General features: G+C 36.3%; 1 protein-coding gene across 1 annotated transcript; it reads left to right on the top strand.

Annotated features, from left to right (window-relative positions):
* The first annotated feature begins 4,510 nt into the window (after nt 1–4,510).
* Nucleotides 4,511–14,433, top strand: CLEC12A (C-type lectin domain family 12 member A). Its single transcript, XM_081129268.1, has 6 exons — nt 4,511–4,792; nt 8,794–8,892; nt 9,422–9,610; nt 10,494–10,645; nt 11,933–12,039; nt 14,176–14,433. The coding sequence occupies exons 1-6, from the start codon at nt 4,702–4,704 to the stop codon at nt 14,342–14,344; spliced, it is 807 nt and encodes a 268-aa protein (XP_080985394.1). The 5' UTR covers nt 4,511–4,701; the 3' UTR covers nt 14,345–14,433.
* The last annotated feature ends 1,482 nt before the right edge of the window (nt 14,434–15,915 follow it).

Here is a 15,915-nt window from a genome sequence, read left to right as displayed (position 1 = left end):
ACTGAGGGTAACTAGCACTGAATTTAGCAGAAGCTAGTACAAATATTATCATGGTGGTTTTCTGTCTTTCCCCCAGGAGTATAAAGTTTCTATTTCACTTCCAGCTGTGGCTCAGAGGAGAGTTTGCTGCTTTGCCCCCAGTGGCTTCAGGCTTTCTCTCCTTAGGGAAGAAATTTCCAGGCCAGGCTTTGTGTCTTTTGTACAATGGCTACTGTTCATCTCCCCCAGGCCTGAAACATAAGGGAAACTTTCTTGAGTCTCCTAACTTGCTCTCAAACTTTCACATCCCGTGAAGTCTGTCAAGTGCCTTCAAGCAGGTGTGATTTACTAAGTTCTATACTTTCATGTAAAACCACACTCTGCCTTTCGTAACTTCTTCAAAACCTAAGCTGAATTTTTATAACAGCTTCTATGAGTTGTTATTTATAACCCCAGGTCAGCAAGTTTTCATGCCCTGTCTCTCCTTGAAGGTGCCTTTCCTTAGTTTTCAGTTTAGTTAACTGCCCCGTGACCTCAGATTTCTGATGAGTTTAAGAAAAGTTATTAGTTTGCAAGTTATCCAGCTTTACTTAGTTGTTGTGATAGCAGGAATGGCATCCTTTCCAGTTTTCTACATGAACCCGAGTCTTCCCCTCCAGTGGCTGTGCGCTCCAGAGATCCAGCCATGCAGCCCTTACCTGCTGAAATGTTGGCTCAGCCGGAGAGAGATAAATGTCAGGCACACCTGACAGTCAAGACTAAAATGAGAAGGAAGAGCTAACTCACCCACCACCCATCTGAATCAGAGTTAGCTCCTGTAGGTTTCCAGAGTAACGGGATACCTTTGAGTGCTTACAACGGTCAATGTGGAGTGTGTGCTTCAGGGAGGTCTCAGCTGACAGCTCTGATACATCCTACAGTTACAGACATAAGAAGTGGGGCTGGTGGTCTCTGTGGTGAAAATAGGAGGCAGCAGAATAGGGGAGATGCAAGATTTTCCCTGTGTTATAATGTCATCACCACAACACTTAGAATGCAACCTTTAATCCTGCCTGCAGAAGCTGCTGGTCCCCCAGCCATGCATCTAAAACACCCACTGCAGCATCAGAATTCCTCCCTGGCGTCTGACATCCTGACCTGCCAGATTGCTGGGCATTGCCCCAGAGTGTGAAAAGTGAGAGGACAGCTAAGCAGCTACTATTACTTCTGCATCTGTGATATTGTCTCCTAGTAAATGCTGTCCCAGAAAAACTGATGTGAATGTATTGTTTGACCATTAGGTCTTATATATGCTCAGTAGGTTTTATACAATGAGCAGTAAAGAGATCTCCAGTTCTGGCCATTGATCTGTGGCTTATATTGCATGAAACTTCCTACAAAGAGATCATTATAAAAGTTGGAAAAAAATTCTAAAATAACTATGAAGACAAAACCTGAGGCACTCCAATTGATTGTGACTTACTGTGTATATTTTACCTGCAAGCAAAAAAAAAACAAAAAAAAAAAACCTCTCTGTAGAAAGGTATCATTCATAATCTCCACTATTTTTATATACAATGCCTGGCATTTAATAAAAAATTATGAGGCAGCCTAAAAAAGAAAAAGAAAAAGAGTCCAGCCAGTGTGGCTCAGAGGTTGAGCATTGACCTGTGAACCAGGAGGTCACAGTTGGATTCCTAGTCAGGGCACATGCCCGAGGTGCAGGCTCAATCCCCAGTCAGGGGCATGCAGGAGGCAGCCAACCGGATTCTCTTTCATCGTTGATGTTTCTATCTCTCTCCCTTCCTCTCTCTGAAATCAATTTTTTTAAAAAGAAAAGAAAAAGAAAAAGATTAAATGGCAAAGCACCAATTGACAAGCCAAATGTTTCAGACACTGATAATTTCAGACAGAAAATTTAAAATAAAAATGATTTTTGTGTTCAAATAAAGACAGAAAAGTATAAAGAATTTCAACAACATGGAAATAATTCAAGAGTCAAATAAGAGTTCTGAACTGAGATAAAAAATGAAATTAAAAATAATTTCATTAAGTGATGGCAAGATGGAATCCAAGAGGTAACACTGTTTAAGAAGGAAGGAGTAGCCACTGGCATCAAATACTTCTGAGCGAGAACAGCTAAGCAGATGCTATTGCTTCTGTATCTGTGTTGCTCTCCCCAACTAAATGTCCCAGAAAAGCTACTTACCTGTAAGTTTAGATAATATACAAGAAATATTCAAATGGATATAGTGAAAACATAGTCTTTCTTGGATTTGGTTAGGCCCATTTTGTTAAATTAGAGAGAAGAATTCCGATTGGACTGCAATGATGATGAGACTCTAGCTAGGGAGACTGTGTGTGTGTGTGTGTGTGTGTGTGTGTGTGTGTGTGTGTGTGATATTTGCAAAACAGGGGAAAATGAAGCTTTAAACAATAATTGGGACACTGATCCAGACACCAATTTGTCTTCCTTACTTACAACGCATCTGACAGCACCCTTAGTCTTCGATTTACAGGGCCACTCATTCATCTCCATGGTATTCCTTACAGCATGCCTTCTGACAAAGAAATTCATTTCAAGGCAAAGGAAGTGGGGCAATGAATAATTCACTGGACATGCCCCACCACCATCTCTGCTTGGTAGAGCAGAGGAATCACTTGAATGTTTTTTAAGACTCAAATGTGGTATAATCTTGGAGACAGTACTGTAGAAATACATAACATATATAATTTTGTTCAATTTGCCATGGATATTTTTACTGTATTATAGCTTGTCATATAAACAAATTTAGCTTTTATATTGTCAATTGTGTCAGTCTTTTGAATGGCTCTTCTTGTCTTGTTTCTAAGGGTCCTTCCCACTCAAAGGTAATAATAAAAAAATCCACCAATGTGTATTTTCTTCTAAAATGCTAATGTTTTCATTCTTTATATACAAATATCTGATCCACCAAGGAGGATAGAAGGACTAGTCTATTCCCCCAATGAGAGCCTTTTTATTTATTTTTTTATGTGAGGCATCTTGCCAATGGGGGTATTGCGCTAGGCAGCCAGGACAGCTGGGTCAGGTCTCAACACTATCACTTTTCACCTGTGTGATGTTGGGTAAAGGACATAACCTCTTGCTCAGTTCCCCATCTGTAAAATAAGGGTAATATTAATGGTAGTTGACAGAGCTGTAAAGATGAAACCAGCCTTAGCAAAGTGCTTAGGATGAGATAGATCACCATTATATATTTTGCATATTCTTTAAATGTGGCTGATAAGATGTTCACTGTTATATTTTTTAGATACATTTTGATAGCTTTTCTTCAAGTACCGGGACAGAGGGTGGGGTTTGGGAGGGGATCTATCAGTATTTTAATTACGTTGACACTGAATATTTAGATGCATTTAGGAGAAGTGACTTTTTTTCTTTCATATTGATACTTTTAACCCAAAAGCATGTTTCCCTATTTTTTATTTTTTGTTCAAGAGTTTTAAAGTTTTGTTCATTTTTTGTTGCACATATTTCTAATTATTTCATATCTGTGATTTTTTTTTAATTCTTTAATAGCTCTTGTGAAAGGGACCTAATATTTTATTTTATTTTTACTGTCTATTCCAACATATAATAAAGCAGTTAATTTTTTTATTAAATACTTTAAAAAATCTTCCCATATTCTCTTTAGTAAACAAACAAGCACAAACAAACAAAACGCCTATCCATTGTATGGTATGTATGTGTGGCAGGCAGTACCAATACACATTTTAAAGTAAGATTTACTAATGAAATTAGAAAGAACTTACTCAGAAACAATCATTCCACAATCCCCACCTTGCACGCCTGATCAAGAAATGAACGAACCTCTGCCTCTTGGAAATGCTGCATCTAACATCAGAATAACCCTGGTAACTCAGTTCCTTCCTTCTTTTGGTGGCTTAGCTGAGAGCTGGCTCAGGCTGACCGGGCCACTCTGCAGGGAGACAGCAAGGCTGATCTCCGCTTTCCTGGCCTGCAAAGTTGCTTCTAGGGCCTTTACCATACCAGCGTTGGCTATCAGTGTGCAGGCTCCCTAATGAGGTCCCCGGGCCCCAGATCCCTTAGCATATTTCTTGTTACCGGAGAAACTAGGTATTCTATCTCATCTTAGGTAACATGTAACGAGGTGGCCATGTAGAGCTCACACTGTCCCTTTCCCTGGGAGTGCCCTTTGTGCACGTGCAGTCTCCTGACTATGGCAAGCCCCCTCCATCAGAACCTTTGCCGTGACATGTGCAGAACATCTTTGCCAGGCCATTTCTGTAGAGGAGCGAGTGTTGGAGAACTGTGTCTTTTTTTTATCATTTCTCTGCTTGAAAGTTTGTCTCCAATAAATTCTTTTATATCTGCATCGTGTTGCACTGGTGATTCATACCCCCTTGCACAGCACTGATAATATCCAGACACAATTTTACAAACTGCTCTGTAGTTGGTAGACATAGAGAAATGGAAAAAAAGGAAGAGAGAAGCGGAAGAAGGGTGTTAAGATATTTCCTTTCATACAAATTCTCTATTCTCGTTTCAGGCCACAGTAGGATTGCAGCTCATTTGTCAACTTGTGGGTGGTTGCCATAGTAGATTTAAAAATAAAAGCTTAACCTTTGGGTTACAAACAGAATTCAAAATCATAGCTTCTGCTTAATATTCAACGGTTAGCTTACCTTCATCTTTTTCTTTTCTTTTTTTAAGTTCGTCAAGCTTTCTTTTCAAAGCCATCAATGTCTGAAGAAGTTACTTATGCAGATCTAAAATTCCAGGACTCCACCAGGATAGAAAATATTCAGGAGTTTGACCAAGTTGGTGTAAAAGGTAAGATTCTAAGCTATGCATGTTTTGTAAGATGGTAGAAATATTGACGGTGGTAGAAGTGTAAGTGTAGCAGCCCTGCGCCTTAGATAGTAGTGAATTGACAATGATTTTTCAAATAGAAATTTTAATTAAATCTCCCATTTTTAAAAAAGGTACCAAAAGTGTTCATATAAAATTATTACAAAGGGTTTTTAAAGGCATTGATCAGTGTCTTGGATACTCAATCTTTTACAAATTTCCTATTTTTTAATATCACACTGAAGATAATTAAGATAAGATAGTATTTTCCTGTGGCTGGATTGTGAAATGTTGTTTTTCCCCCATGAAAGGAAGCCACGGAACAAGGAACATATGTTGTCCAGAAAAGTCATATTTTTTATGTTCCTTTTTATGAGAAAATGCTTGTGTGTGTGTAAAAGAGAGAGACAGAAACAGACACACAGATAGAGATACCTTTAAAGGATTTAATTTGATTTTCTACCAAGTCAGGCATATGTTACCCTACTACTTCTCCAACTTCTCTTGAAGATCTTCTTCCAAGTTATGAAAACACAGAAGAGTTTCAGTTAAATAAAAGGATACGTCAAGGACTAAAGGAAGAAAAGAGACAAGGATATATTGGGGCATAAAACATTCAAAACCACACTTTACCTGGAAGCTTTGTGTTCTTCCAATCTAATTGAAATCGTAATAGAAACGGACTACCTGTGCGGACCTCCAGCTTATACTTCAGTAAAATATACTTTAATCTCCATCCTACTTATAATCCTATATTCCTCTTATTATATATAGCTCCTACCTCCTGCCTCCTGGCCTTCTGGGTGAAATCTGCCCAAGCGTACCCATGCTTGAACTCAATGTATTTGACTTAAAAACAGCATAAACAGTAGTTATGGAGAACTCAGGAAGTTTATAGAAACAGTGACATTATGAGCGGGGAGTGATAGAAGATTTCTCACGTATTAGTTTTAACTTCTCACTTTCCCCCCAAGTTGGCATGTTCTTTGAAATGCTAACTTTACCACAAATACAATTTTTTGTTAGATCTTGGATGTATTTATCATCATCATGGTGAATCTTGAGAAAGAAAACAGCTCAATTCTGTGAGATTTTCCTTTCATACAGACTTCTTTTAAAGAAGGAGCAACTAAGGGTTTTGCAATATTTTCTGTCTTATTTCCGTGTGTTTCTCTTTCTTTGCAGTGCAACAGGATGAGAACATTCACTTAATATACCTACAATTGTCTTTTTTATGTCCTATCACATTCCAACTCCTCTCCTGTCCTACTAATTCATCTTATCCTAAATTTCAACTTCAGAAATTTTTTGACTCTCTAGAAATCTTGAAACCATGCTTTACTCATGTCTGAATTTTGTGTAATTTTTTTACTATCCAGCTTAAAGTCTGTATTATGTAATGTGAACATTATATTATGTAATATCTGCCCTCACTATCTTGTCTATATCCCTTTGATGCACTGTGTTTTTTCCTTGAAAAACTTCCATTGTGCTTTGAAACCAGTGTGATGTCTCTAGCTTTGTTCTTCTTTCTTAAGATTGCTTTGGCTATTTGAGGTCTCCTATGGTTCTATCCAAATTTTAGCATTGTTTGTTCAACTTTTGTGAAAACTGTCGTTAGCATTTTGATAAGGATTGTGCTGATTCTGCATCTTGCTTGAGTAGCCTGGACGTTTTGACAATATTCGTTATTTCAATCCATGAACGCAAAACATCTTTCCACTTATTTGTGTTCTCTTCGACTCTTTCTGTAATATCTTGTAGTCCTCAACACACAGGTTTTCACCTCCTTGGTTGAATTTGGTCCTAGGTACTTAGTTCTTTTTTATGCCGTTGTAAATGGGATTGTTATCTTAATATTTCTTCCTGATAGTTCATTATTAGTGTATAGAAATGCAACAGATTTTCGTGTATTGAATTTGTATCCTGGAGCTTTCCTGAATTTGTTTGTCAGTTCTAACAGCTTTTTTAATGGTGAAGGCTTTCTCTATATAATATCACATCTGCAGACAGTGACGGTTGTGCTTCTTCCTTTCCAATTTGGGCGGCTCAGGCTTCCAGTACTATGTCGAATAAGAGTGGCGAGAGTGCACAGCTTTGTCTTGTTCCTGATTTTAAAAGAAAAGTCTTTAGCTTTTCACCATTAAGTGTGATGTTCGCTATGGGCTTATCATATATATATATATGTGTGTATATATATATATATGTATGTATATATATATGTGTGTGTATATATATATATATATATATATATATATATATATATATATGGTCTTTATTATGTAGGTACATTCCCTCCATACCCACTATGTTGAGTTTTTATCAAAAATCAATGTTGAATTTTGTACTACGCTTGTTCTGCATCTATTGAGATGATCATGTGATTTTCACCCTTTTTTGGTTAATGTGCCGTATCACATTGTCTGATGTGTAGAAGTTGAACGAACCATCTTTGCCTCCTTGGAATAAATCTCACTTGATTGTGGTGTATGTTTTTTTAAATTATTGTTGAATTCAGTTTGCTAATATTTTGTTCAGGATTTTTTGCATCTATGGTCATCAGGAGTATTGGCTTGTAATTTTCTTTTCTTGTAGTATCTTTGTCTGCTTTTGGTATCAGCAGACAAAGTGAGTTTGGAATTGTTCCTCTTGTCTGATTTTTTTTGGAAGAGTCTGAGAAGGATTGGTGTTGACTTTTCATTTTATATTTGGTAAAATTCTCCAGGAAAGTTGTCTGGTCCTGGACTTTTGTTTGTTGGGAGATTTTTTTTTTTTTATTACTAACTCAATCTCCTTACTAGTAATAAATCTGTTCAAATTTTCTGTTTTGTTATGATTAAGTCTTGGTAGGTTGTATGTTTCTAGGAATTTATCCATTTTTCTAGTTTGTCCAACTTGTTTACATGTAATTGTTCGCAGTCGTCACTTACGACTCTTTGTATTTCTGTGGTATTAGTTCTAACATCTCTTTCCTTTCTGATTTTATTGATGTACAATAATTAATTTATAATGTAAAATTCATAAATCATGTTTTCTTAAATGGGGAAATTGTCTGCGTTGGACTTTACTCTTCAGTAAAAAGAAAGCATTCAATGAAAGTCTGTTGCTTTATAAAACATTAAAACACTTTAAGGATGAAATGATGTAGATTTGGCCTAAGATCTGGCTGATGTGAGGACACCCAGAGACATTACAAAGAGACAACCTCTCATTTACATTCCACAGCCATGATTTTCTGGGGAGAGCATGGATACCTGAAATTTTCTTTGATATCCCACAATTGTCCACTCAAGGAAGGAATACCCAGATAGACCTCTCCGTTAACTGCCAGCTTCTCCAATTTTTACAGAAAAAAATATATTGTATCCAGATTGATTGGTTTACTCCCTTCTCTCTTTCAAATTCCATTTTGCCTCTGTCTCTTGAATCAGCCTACCAATTAACAACCTCTCCTCGAAAACTGGTTTGCATGCAAAACAGCTAACAAAATGTTTTTTACTGTTTCTTGACATGTTCTCGTTTTTGTTTTTTTGGTTTTCTTTAATCCTCACCGGAGGATATTTTTTCCAGTGCTTTTCAGAGAGAGTGGAAAGGGGAGAGAGAGAGAAACATCGATGTGAGAGAGACACATCAATTGGTTGCCTCCTGCACCCACCCCAACCAGGGCTGGGGACCGAGCCTGCAACCGAGGTACATGCTCTTGGTGGAAATTGAACCCAGGACCCTTCGGCGGGTCGACATTCCAACCACTGAGCCAAACTGGCTAGGGCCTGACATATTCTTTTAAAAAGGTATATAAAAATGTCCTTGAGTTTCATTCCTTTACCAGAGACATGTTAGGAAAAAAAAAAAAAGCAAAATGAATGAATGAATGAATGAATGAATGAATGAATGAATGAATGAATGAATGAATCGATCGATCGATCGATCAAATTAAGATATATACCATTTCCAAGCCTCTTTGCTAATTTTGCTTTCCACAGCACCTCCTAGTCCCTCCAATGTATGGCATCCAAGAACCTTGGCTGTGACTCTTCTGTGTCTTCTGCTGCTGATTGGAATGGGAGTCTTAGGAACAATATGTATGTATTACCCATGGTTTTCTGTTTGTTGGTTTTTTAGTCCTCACCTGAGGGTATGTTTATTGATTTTAGAGAGAGAGGAAGTGAGAGAGATAGAGAGACAGAGGGAGAGACAGAGAAACTTTGATGTGAAAGAGAAACATCGATCGGTCGCCTCCAGCACTCACCCTGACCAGGGATTGAACCCACAAATTAGGTATGTGCCCTGAGTGGGAATTGAACCCGAAACCTTTGGTGTGTAGGACGATGCTCCAACCGACCCACCCATGTTTTGATTGAATGGAAAGACATCTAGAATTGCATGAGTTTCACAAGGAAATTTACTGAGGCTTTGGAATGATTATAAGTGAGATATAAACAAAAAGGGGACTTATAACTAAGTCATTACAGGAAGAAACTTACTCTCCCTCACTCTTGTGAAATGAATGCTTCCCTAGAACTTTAATATTCTTAATACTATTTCAGCAAAAAGGAAGTGATGGATATATCTTGAGATTAAATTTTTTAATCTTTTTTTTTTAATCTGGAGATTACCTAACTTCAAAAATACAAATGGAAAAATTGAAAGAGCTACAAAATTTCAATGATGAACTTCAGAGGAACGTTTCTCTACAACTAACAAATAATGCGGATAGTTTCAAGAAGATCGGGAACCTCTCTGTCACACTGAAAGAAATGGCCACCAAATTATGTTTTGAACTATATAGGAAAAAAACAGGTAATCTTAGATTCCTGTCTGAGTTATTTATTAGATAAACATAGGAATCACTTGAGAATCAGTCTTTCCTTAGGAAGACATTACTTGGAGGAAGGAATTAAATGTGATTGACAGAGTACTTGATATTTCTTGCAGTTAAAAGAAAAACAGAAAAAGTAGTAATAATATAGGCCCCAAAATTACAGAGGATGATAGTAACTTAATGAATATTAAACAATATACAGTTTCTCTAATCTGACATATAGTAGGTTTTTCTGGGTACCAAGTCAATACAAGCTAGGAAGAAAGGATATCTTTTTATAGGTGACCTCATTCCTAAATTTTAGTGAATTTTTAGTGAGTCAAGAGAAAATAAAGTTAGGCCTTACCCTTGGAATTTGGAGGAATTTGCCCTTTAATATCTCTAACATTTTCTATAGCTATTATAACAAAATTATGTTATTTGTGCCCTTGCAAAGTCTCCCAAATATTCAACAAGTCAGAGCTAGAAATAGTGTAGTTGAAAGCAGGATTGATATAGGTTTGTGGGGTTGATTCTCACCACCCAATGCTTCTTGTGATTAGCCTTTATTACCATGTAGTAATACAAAAAATGACAAAGAGAGAAGGAAATAATCAGTCATTATTTAGGGCCCCCGTGGTAGAAAAATATACTGGAATATACACGTTTGATTTGAAATGTGCTGTTCAATGTGATTTGAAATGAAATGTGTGTTTTAGACACATTGTAGTGGTATATGGGGCCCTGGAACACAAGATTCATTTTCTTCACCCTTGATGTACAAAGAAACAGGACAAGTAAATTTGGGTAATTTAACATAGAGGACAATGGGAATGATGAAGATTATCAAACACACCAAATGAAATGACCTCCCTCTTCCAGAACACAAATGTAAACCTTGTCCAAAGGAATGGATGTGGCATGAGAACAGCTGTTATGTGGTACTTCGGAAGTATGAGAATTGGCAAGAGAGTGTCACGACATGTTCTACTTACAATGCCAGCCTGGTGAAAATTAAGAACAAAAGCATATTGGTAAGGTCTTATGGATCTCTGCTTGTGGGGAGGGAAGTCACTTTCTCCAAGATCCAAGATAGAAGAAGTAGGAGTGAGACATGTTAGGGAAGATCTGTGTTCATCCAGACATGATTCTGGAGTATGAGGTGACTGAGACTTGGCGCATTTATCTCAGATAGCCAAGGTAAAGCACATAAAACTTTAGCTTAGGACCTTAGCATCAATAGAATCTGAGAGTCTGGGCAGATGCCGTAGATATGGGGCACTCAGATTCGGGTCCATAAGCTTTTCCAAACTAGGATCAACTTTCAGGACACAATTTATGAACATTTATCTAAAAACAGAAGATCTGGAAATTATTCCTGAGGTTTACCAATTCCAGAAAGTGTACAAAGGAAGAGATTCTTCATTTGCAATATTTTGTATTTTTTTTTTTAACTAAGAGAAAAAGCCAGCATACACTAGTATAAGAAGATAGTTTGGACAAAATGTATATAAGAAAGCAGAATTAAGATGGGGTGGCAAAGGCAAGTGCCAAGCAGATGTATTACACAGAGTTCCTGGGTCCAAGAAAAAGTGAGTTTTCCAGATTTGTTTATATATTTATTTTTTCTTAATATCTAAATAGTATCTCCATATTTAATTTATTACTCAACATTTCTGGCCTCTCAAATGGTAATCACATATTTATTTTTGAAGCCAAAAATTCATTTTCCCAAGAGTCTCAGCTTCCCTAGTCAAACACCTTTCTCCTCCATAAAACAGGGGGAAATCAATCCATAACTCTTCCTCATGTGATCTTCCTCAAACAATCCATTCATGGTTATTTATTCAAAAAATGTCTGGAAAAAAATGCTACGCTGGCTACAAAACTCTGGACTGGTTTTAAGTTCTATTCTATAATCACTCTCATCTGACTTTGCTACATTTTTCTCTTTGCTACATTTTACTTTTTCTGTTTCTATTAACATATGTTTATAGTGATTAGCCACCTCTTTGCCCCTAGGCTGAATATTTACTGCTCAGTACTTGAATCCTGAAGTTTGTGAACTTCATTGACCCGAAATTAAGGTTATGAATGGATTGGCAGGTCCTTCTTCATGTGAGACAGTAACTCATGTATAAATGCTGGAAGAAACCTTATCATGGAAAATACTGCCTCAATTTTCTTTAATGACATTGAAAACTAGTAGTATAATGTTAAAAGTGTTACTTTAAGGCAGTTATTTATAAGAAATTATGTTGTGCGGTAATATTCGGAAATAGGAGACCGTTATTTTAACAAACCATCTCTATTTCCTGTAGAAATTTATAAGGTCCCAGAGGTTATATGACTATTGGCTAGGATTATCTCCCGGAAAAGATGACATGTATTACAAGGAGTTGGATGAAACAATTTTCTCCTCTGACTGGTAAGTCTTTAGGCTTATTGAATGTTTCTAGATGATTTGATTAAGGAGTTTTCCTCAGGAGCATTGTAGGTTACAATTAAAACTGGCTTCAATTGAAATTGCATCCGTAAAGCATTCTTTTCCATAAGTCTTCTTTAATGTATCTAATAATGCAAGAAGTGTCACAAATGTCTTCCCATTATCTTGGCAAGTCACTAACAAACTTATAGTAGCCAAATAAGGGAGAATTTCTATGAATAGTGCTTTTATCTAAGAGATTCTAGAAGCCAACAAAATTCAGTGGGCTCTAACATGTACTTAAAATGATGCTAAATGCTGGGATTCATAAATGAATGAATAATTGATTCTGTCCGTAGTTACTTAACCATTAATGGTATGATTAGACTAACTTTTAAAATCTACAGATAAAAAGAATAGGACATGAAAATGCTTCAGTCAGGATAACAGAATATAAATTTTAGCTTTGAAATTTGTGTTATAACTGACATTTGAAATGGCCATTTTTGAATGGAAATTCTAGAGACAGACTAGAAGAGCATTTCTAGTAAAGAGAATAAAATGAACTTGGGCTTGGTATATTGCATACATGCTATATATAAAATATTTTGTTGTGTAATGTATTAAAAATGTGATTATAAATGGATCCATATGTTGTATTTGTTGTGCTTGTAATGGGGGGAAAAACTTACATGAAAGTAATGTCAAAATTTTACTTGTAGTTTATAAACCGTTCCATCTTGGAAGCAGACAAGATTAGACTAAAGAAAGAAACCAGAGTCTTAACCTGTTAGCTACTGTTGCAAGCCCAGGAATTTATACACGTATGTTTGTTGAGGACACATCAAGCTGGAGTGAACTCAGGGTGACTGTGCTGGGGTGTTGCTGCTCTGAATCTAAACTGAGATTCCTGCACACTCACTACCTTGTGCCAGACAGCAAATAGAAGTTTTGATTGCTTTTTGTGTTGTGTTGTTTTGTTTTGGTGGTTTTTTTCCTTCAGGTAGAAATAGTAGGTGTAGGAATGTGGCTCAAAAGGAAAAGGCAGCTCTATCTTTGGTAGTTGCAGCCATGGGACAGAACAGGGGAGAAGGTAAGTACCAACAGAGGAGGAAAGGGTATGTAGTCCAAATATCCCACTTGGAGTGAAGGACTAGGGGAAAAGGTAGGGTGTGTATCGGGAGAGGATAGATGGGACCTTGTTTTGAAAAAGTAGAATGTCCATGTGTTTATTTGCAATTTTTGCTGATGGGAAGGTAATCTATAATGGGCTGGGAACATAATATATATATTTCTAACTATAAAGAAATAATACTGAATTAAAAATTATATAATAACATATGTATATATAATGCATTACATTTGTATATAATAGATAATTACATAGGTATGTATATATGATTCCCTTTTGTTTTTTACTCTCATTGTTATTTTTGAGCTTGTTTCTGGAAAGGGGTGTGGTCAATGACATCTGTATTATGTCACCTCAAATAGGAATTTTTACTTTTGAAAATTTAATTGATGAACTTATTTATTGATTAATGATTATTATTTATCAGCTCAATTATTAATACTACATTTTTTCCAAAGGATAATATTTTCAATTTACAAGTTTATCTTAATGCATAATCCCTGACCAGTAATCTTATATTAGGGGCTGGTAATAAATCAGAACTTCAGAGTAAATATCTCTGAAAAGCTGCTAGAGGGATATGTTACTTGGAGATGATGTCAAGTTTAAGGCATCATACATTACGCTAATTCTTGGTTTTGGTGATTATGAAAAACATTTGAGGAGGACAGTGCCAAAGATTTACTACTTGAGCCAGTCAGACTAGAGAATCTAATGGAATTGCATTATTCTAAGTCATATTAGGTATTAGGGAAGGGAGGTGCTATGTCTGAAAGAGCAGCAAATATTCCAGATGTGAGAAAGAAAATGAGGCCATGTTTGACATTATATATATGTCAATAAAAATGAGTAATCTGGATACTCTCAATATTCTGAATAATAATTAAAATTTATTTTAGACAATGCAGAACCTAGGAGCAATGACATACTGAAAAGTAATTTTTGTGTGTGTGAATATGTTTCAACTGTTTGACTAACCTAGTGTAAATCTTTGTTGTCTCTTTCAGGTTTACAAAAAACACAAGTGCCTTAAGTGGTAGAATGTATTGTGGATACATAAGATATACAGTTCTTTACCTTTCACTCTGCACTCAGAAAAAATATATTATGTGTGAGAAGTTAGCTGATCCAGTGAAGATTGAGAGCTCACTAATGAATGAAGAACCAGATGGATGAATGCAGTTACTGTAATTATTTTGCCTTAGCAACTCTAGGGAACATACATATTTTGGATCACACAAATGGAATAAAGCTTCTGTGAAACTAAATTTCTGCCTCTCTCCTAACAATTCACATTTTCAAATTTCCTCTTTCTCCTCATTTTCTAAGTAAAAGAAACCTAAAGTCATACCTAAGCCAAACCATATCATTTAGATACAGGCCAGATAATACTAAGCATCGATACAGTGTTCTGGGTGAGAACTGTGAAAATGAAAGTAACCTTTTCTTGTTTTTCCAGACATAAACAAGGTAAATATCAACCTTATGGAAAATCAAATCTAGGACTATATAGAGAGTAATAAATCATGGCCAGTTGGGGCTTATTCTGGTAACACAGATTGATTTCCATTTTGGAAAAAAGAGAGAGAGAGAGAAAGAGAGGGAGAGAGAAGGAATTGCTTGTCCTGTCTACAGGGTGTCAGCCAGGACTAATATCCATGAATTTAGAGAATATTTGATCAACTAGAATGAAACCCTACAAAACCTCATGTTTGACCAGGGACACACATTCTAACATAGAGATAGAGAAAGTGGGCAATTGACCATGAAATGCACTTGTCATATCACAAACTAAAGCAACATAAAGCTGGAGGTAGATCGAGCAATGAAAGGGACTGAGGGCTGTTTGAAAGCACAGATGGAGAGCCAGCTCAAAGTTAATACTTATGACAACATGTTGCCATCTTCCAAGATACAGCATATGCTTTAAATACAGCATATGCTTTAAATAACCTTTATATGGTGCTGTGTCCTTGGTAGGTAGAGTACATGGATTTGGAAACATAGGGCAGAAGCAGGAGTGACCCTGCTTACCATCATTTCCAAAGACCAGTTAGGGAAATGAGTGCCTTCTGTCAGGCTAACCCTGAGTTCTATGGGTTTAGAGAAACTAGTCCCTAAGAAACTAGTCCTTTCACCCAAGGGGCACATCTCTTGGGATGAATGACTTTTGGAATGAGCAAATGACTGATCAAAAGGAGAAAGTAGGGCTGCTGTTACACAATAGGAACTGGAACAAATATGTTTGACACAGTTTTCCCATTTGAGTATATCTTTATTTTTTATTTTTGTCACTTTTTTTTTTAATTACAGTTGACATACAATATTATATTAGTTACAGATGTGCACCCCAATGATTAGACATTATATAACTTGCTAAATGATCAGCCTGATATATCCTGTACCCATCTGACACAGAATTATTAGAATATTGACTATATTCTCTATGCTGTGCTTTACATCCCCATGACTATTCTGTGACAACTAATTTGTACTTCTTGACCCCTTCACCTTTTTCATTCATCCCTCAAACCCCTCCCTCTGGCAACTGTCAAAATATTCTCTGTATCTATGAGTCTGTTTCTGTTCTGTTTGTTCATTTATTTTGATTTTTAGATTCAATTGTTGATAGATTTTTTTTTTTCCATTTTGTTGTTCATGTTTTTTATCTTCTTCTTATAGAAGACCCTTTGACATTTCATATAATGCTGCTTTGGTGGTGATGAACTCTTTTAGCTTTTTCTTGT

The sequence above is a fragment of the Miniopterus schreibersii genome (genome assembly GCF_964146895.1).
Source record: "Miniopterus schreibersii genome assembly, chromosome: 2".
NCBI classification, from domain to species: domain Eukaryota; kingdom Metazoa; phylum Chordata; class Mammalia; order Chiroptera; family Miniopteridae; genus Miniopterus; species Miniopterus schreibersii.
This window is presented reverse-complemented; position numbering and strand designations above follow the sequence as displayed.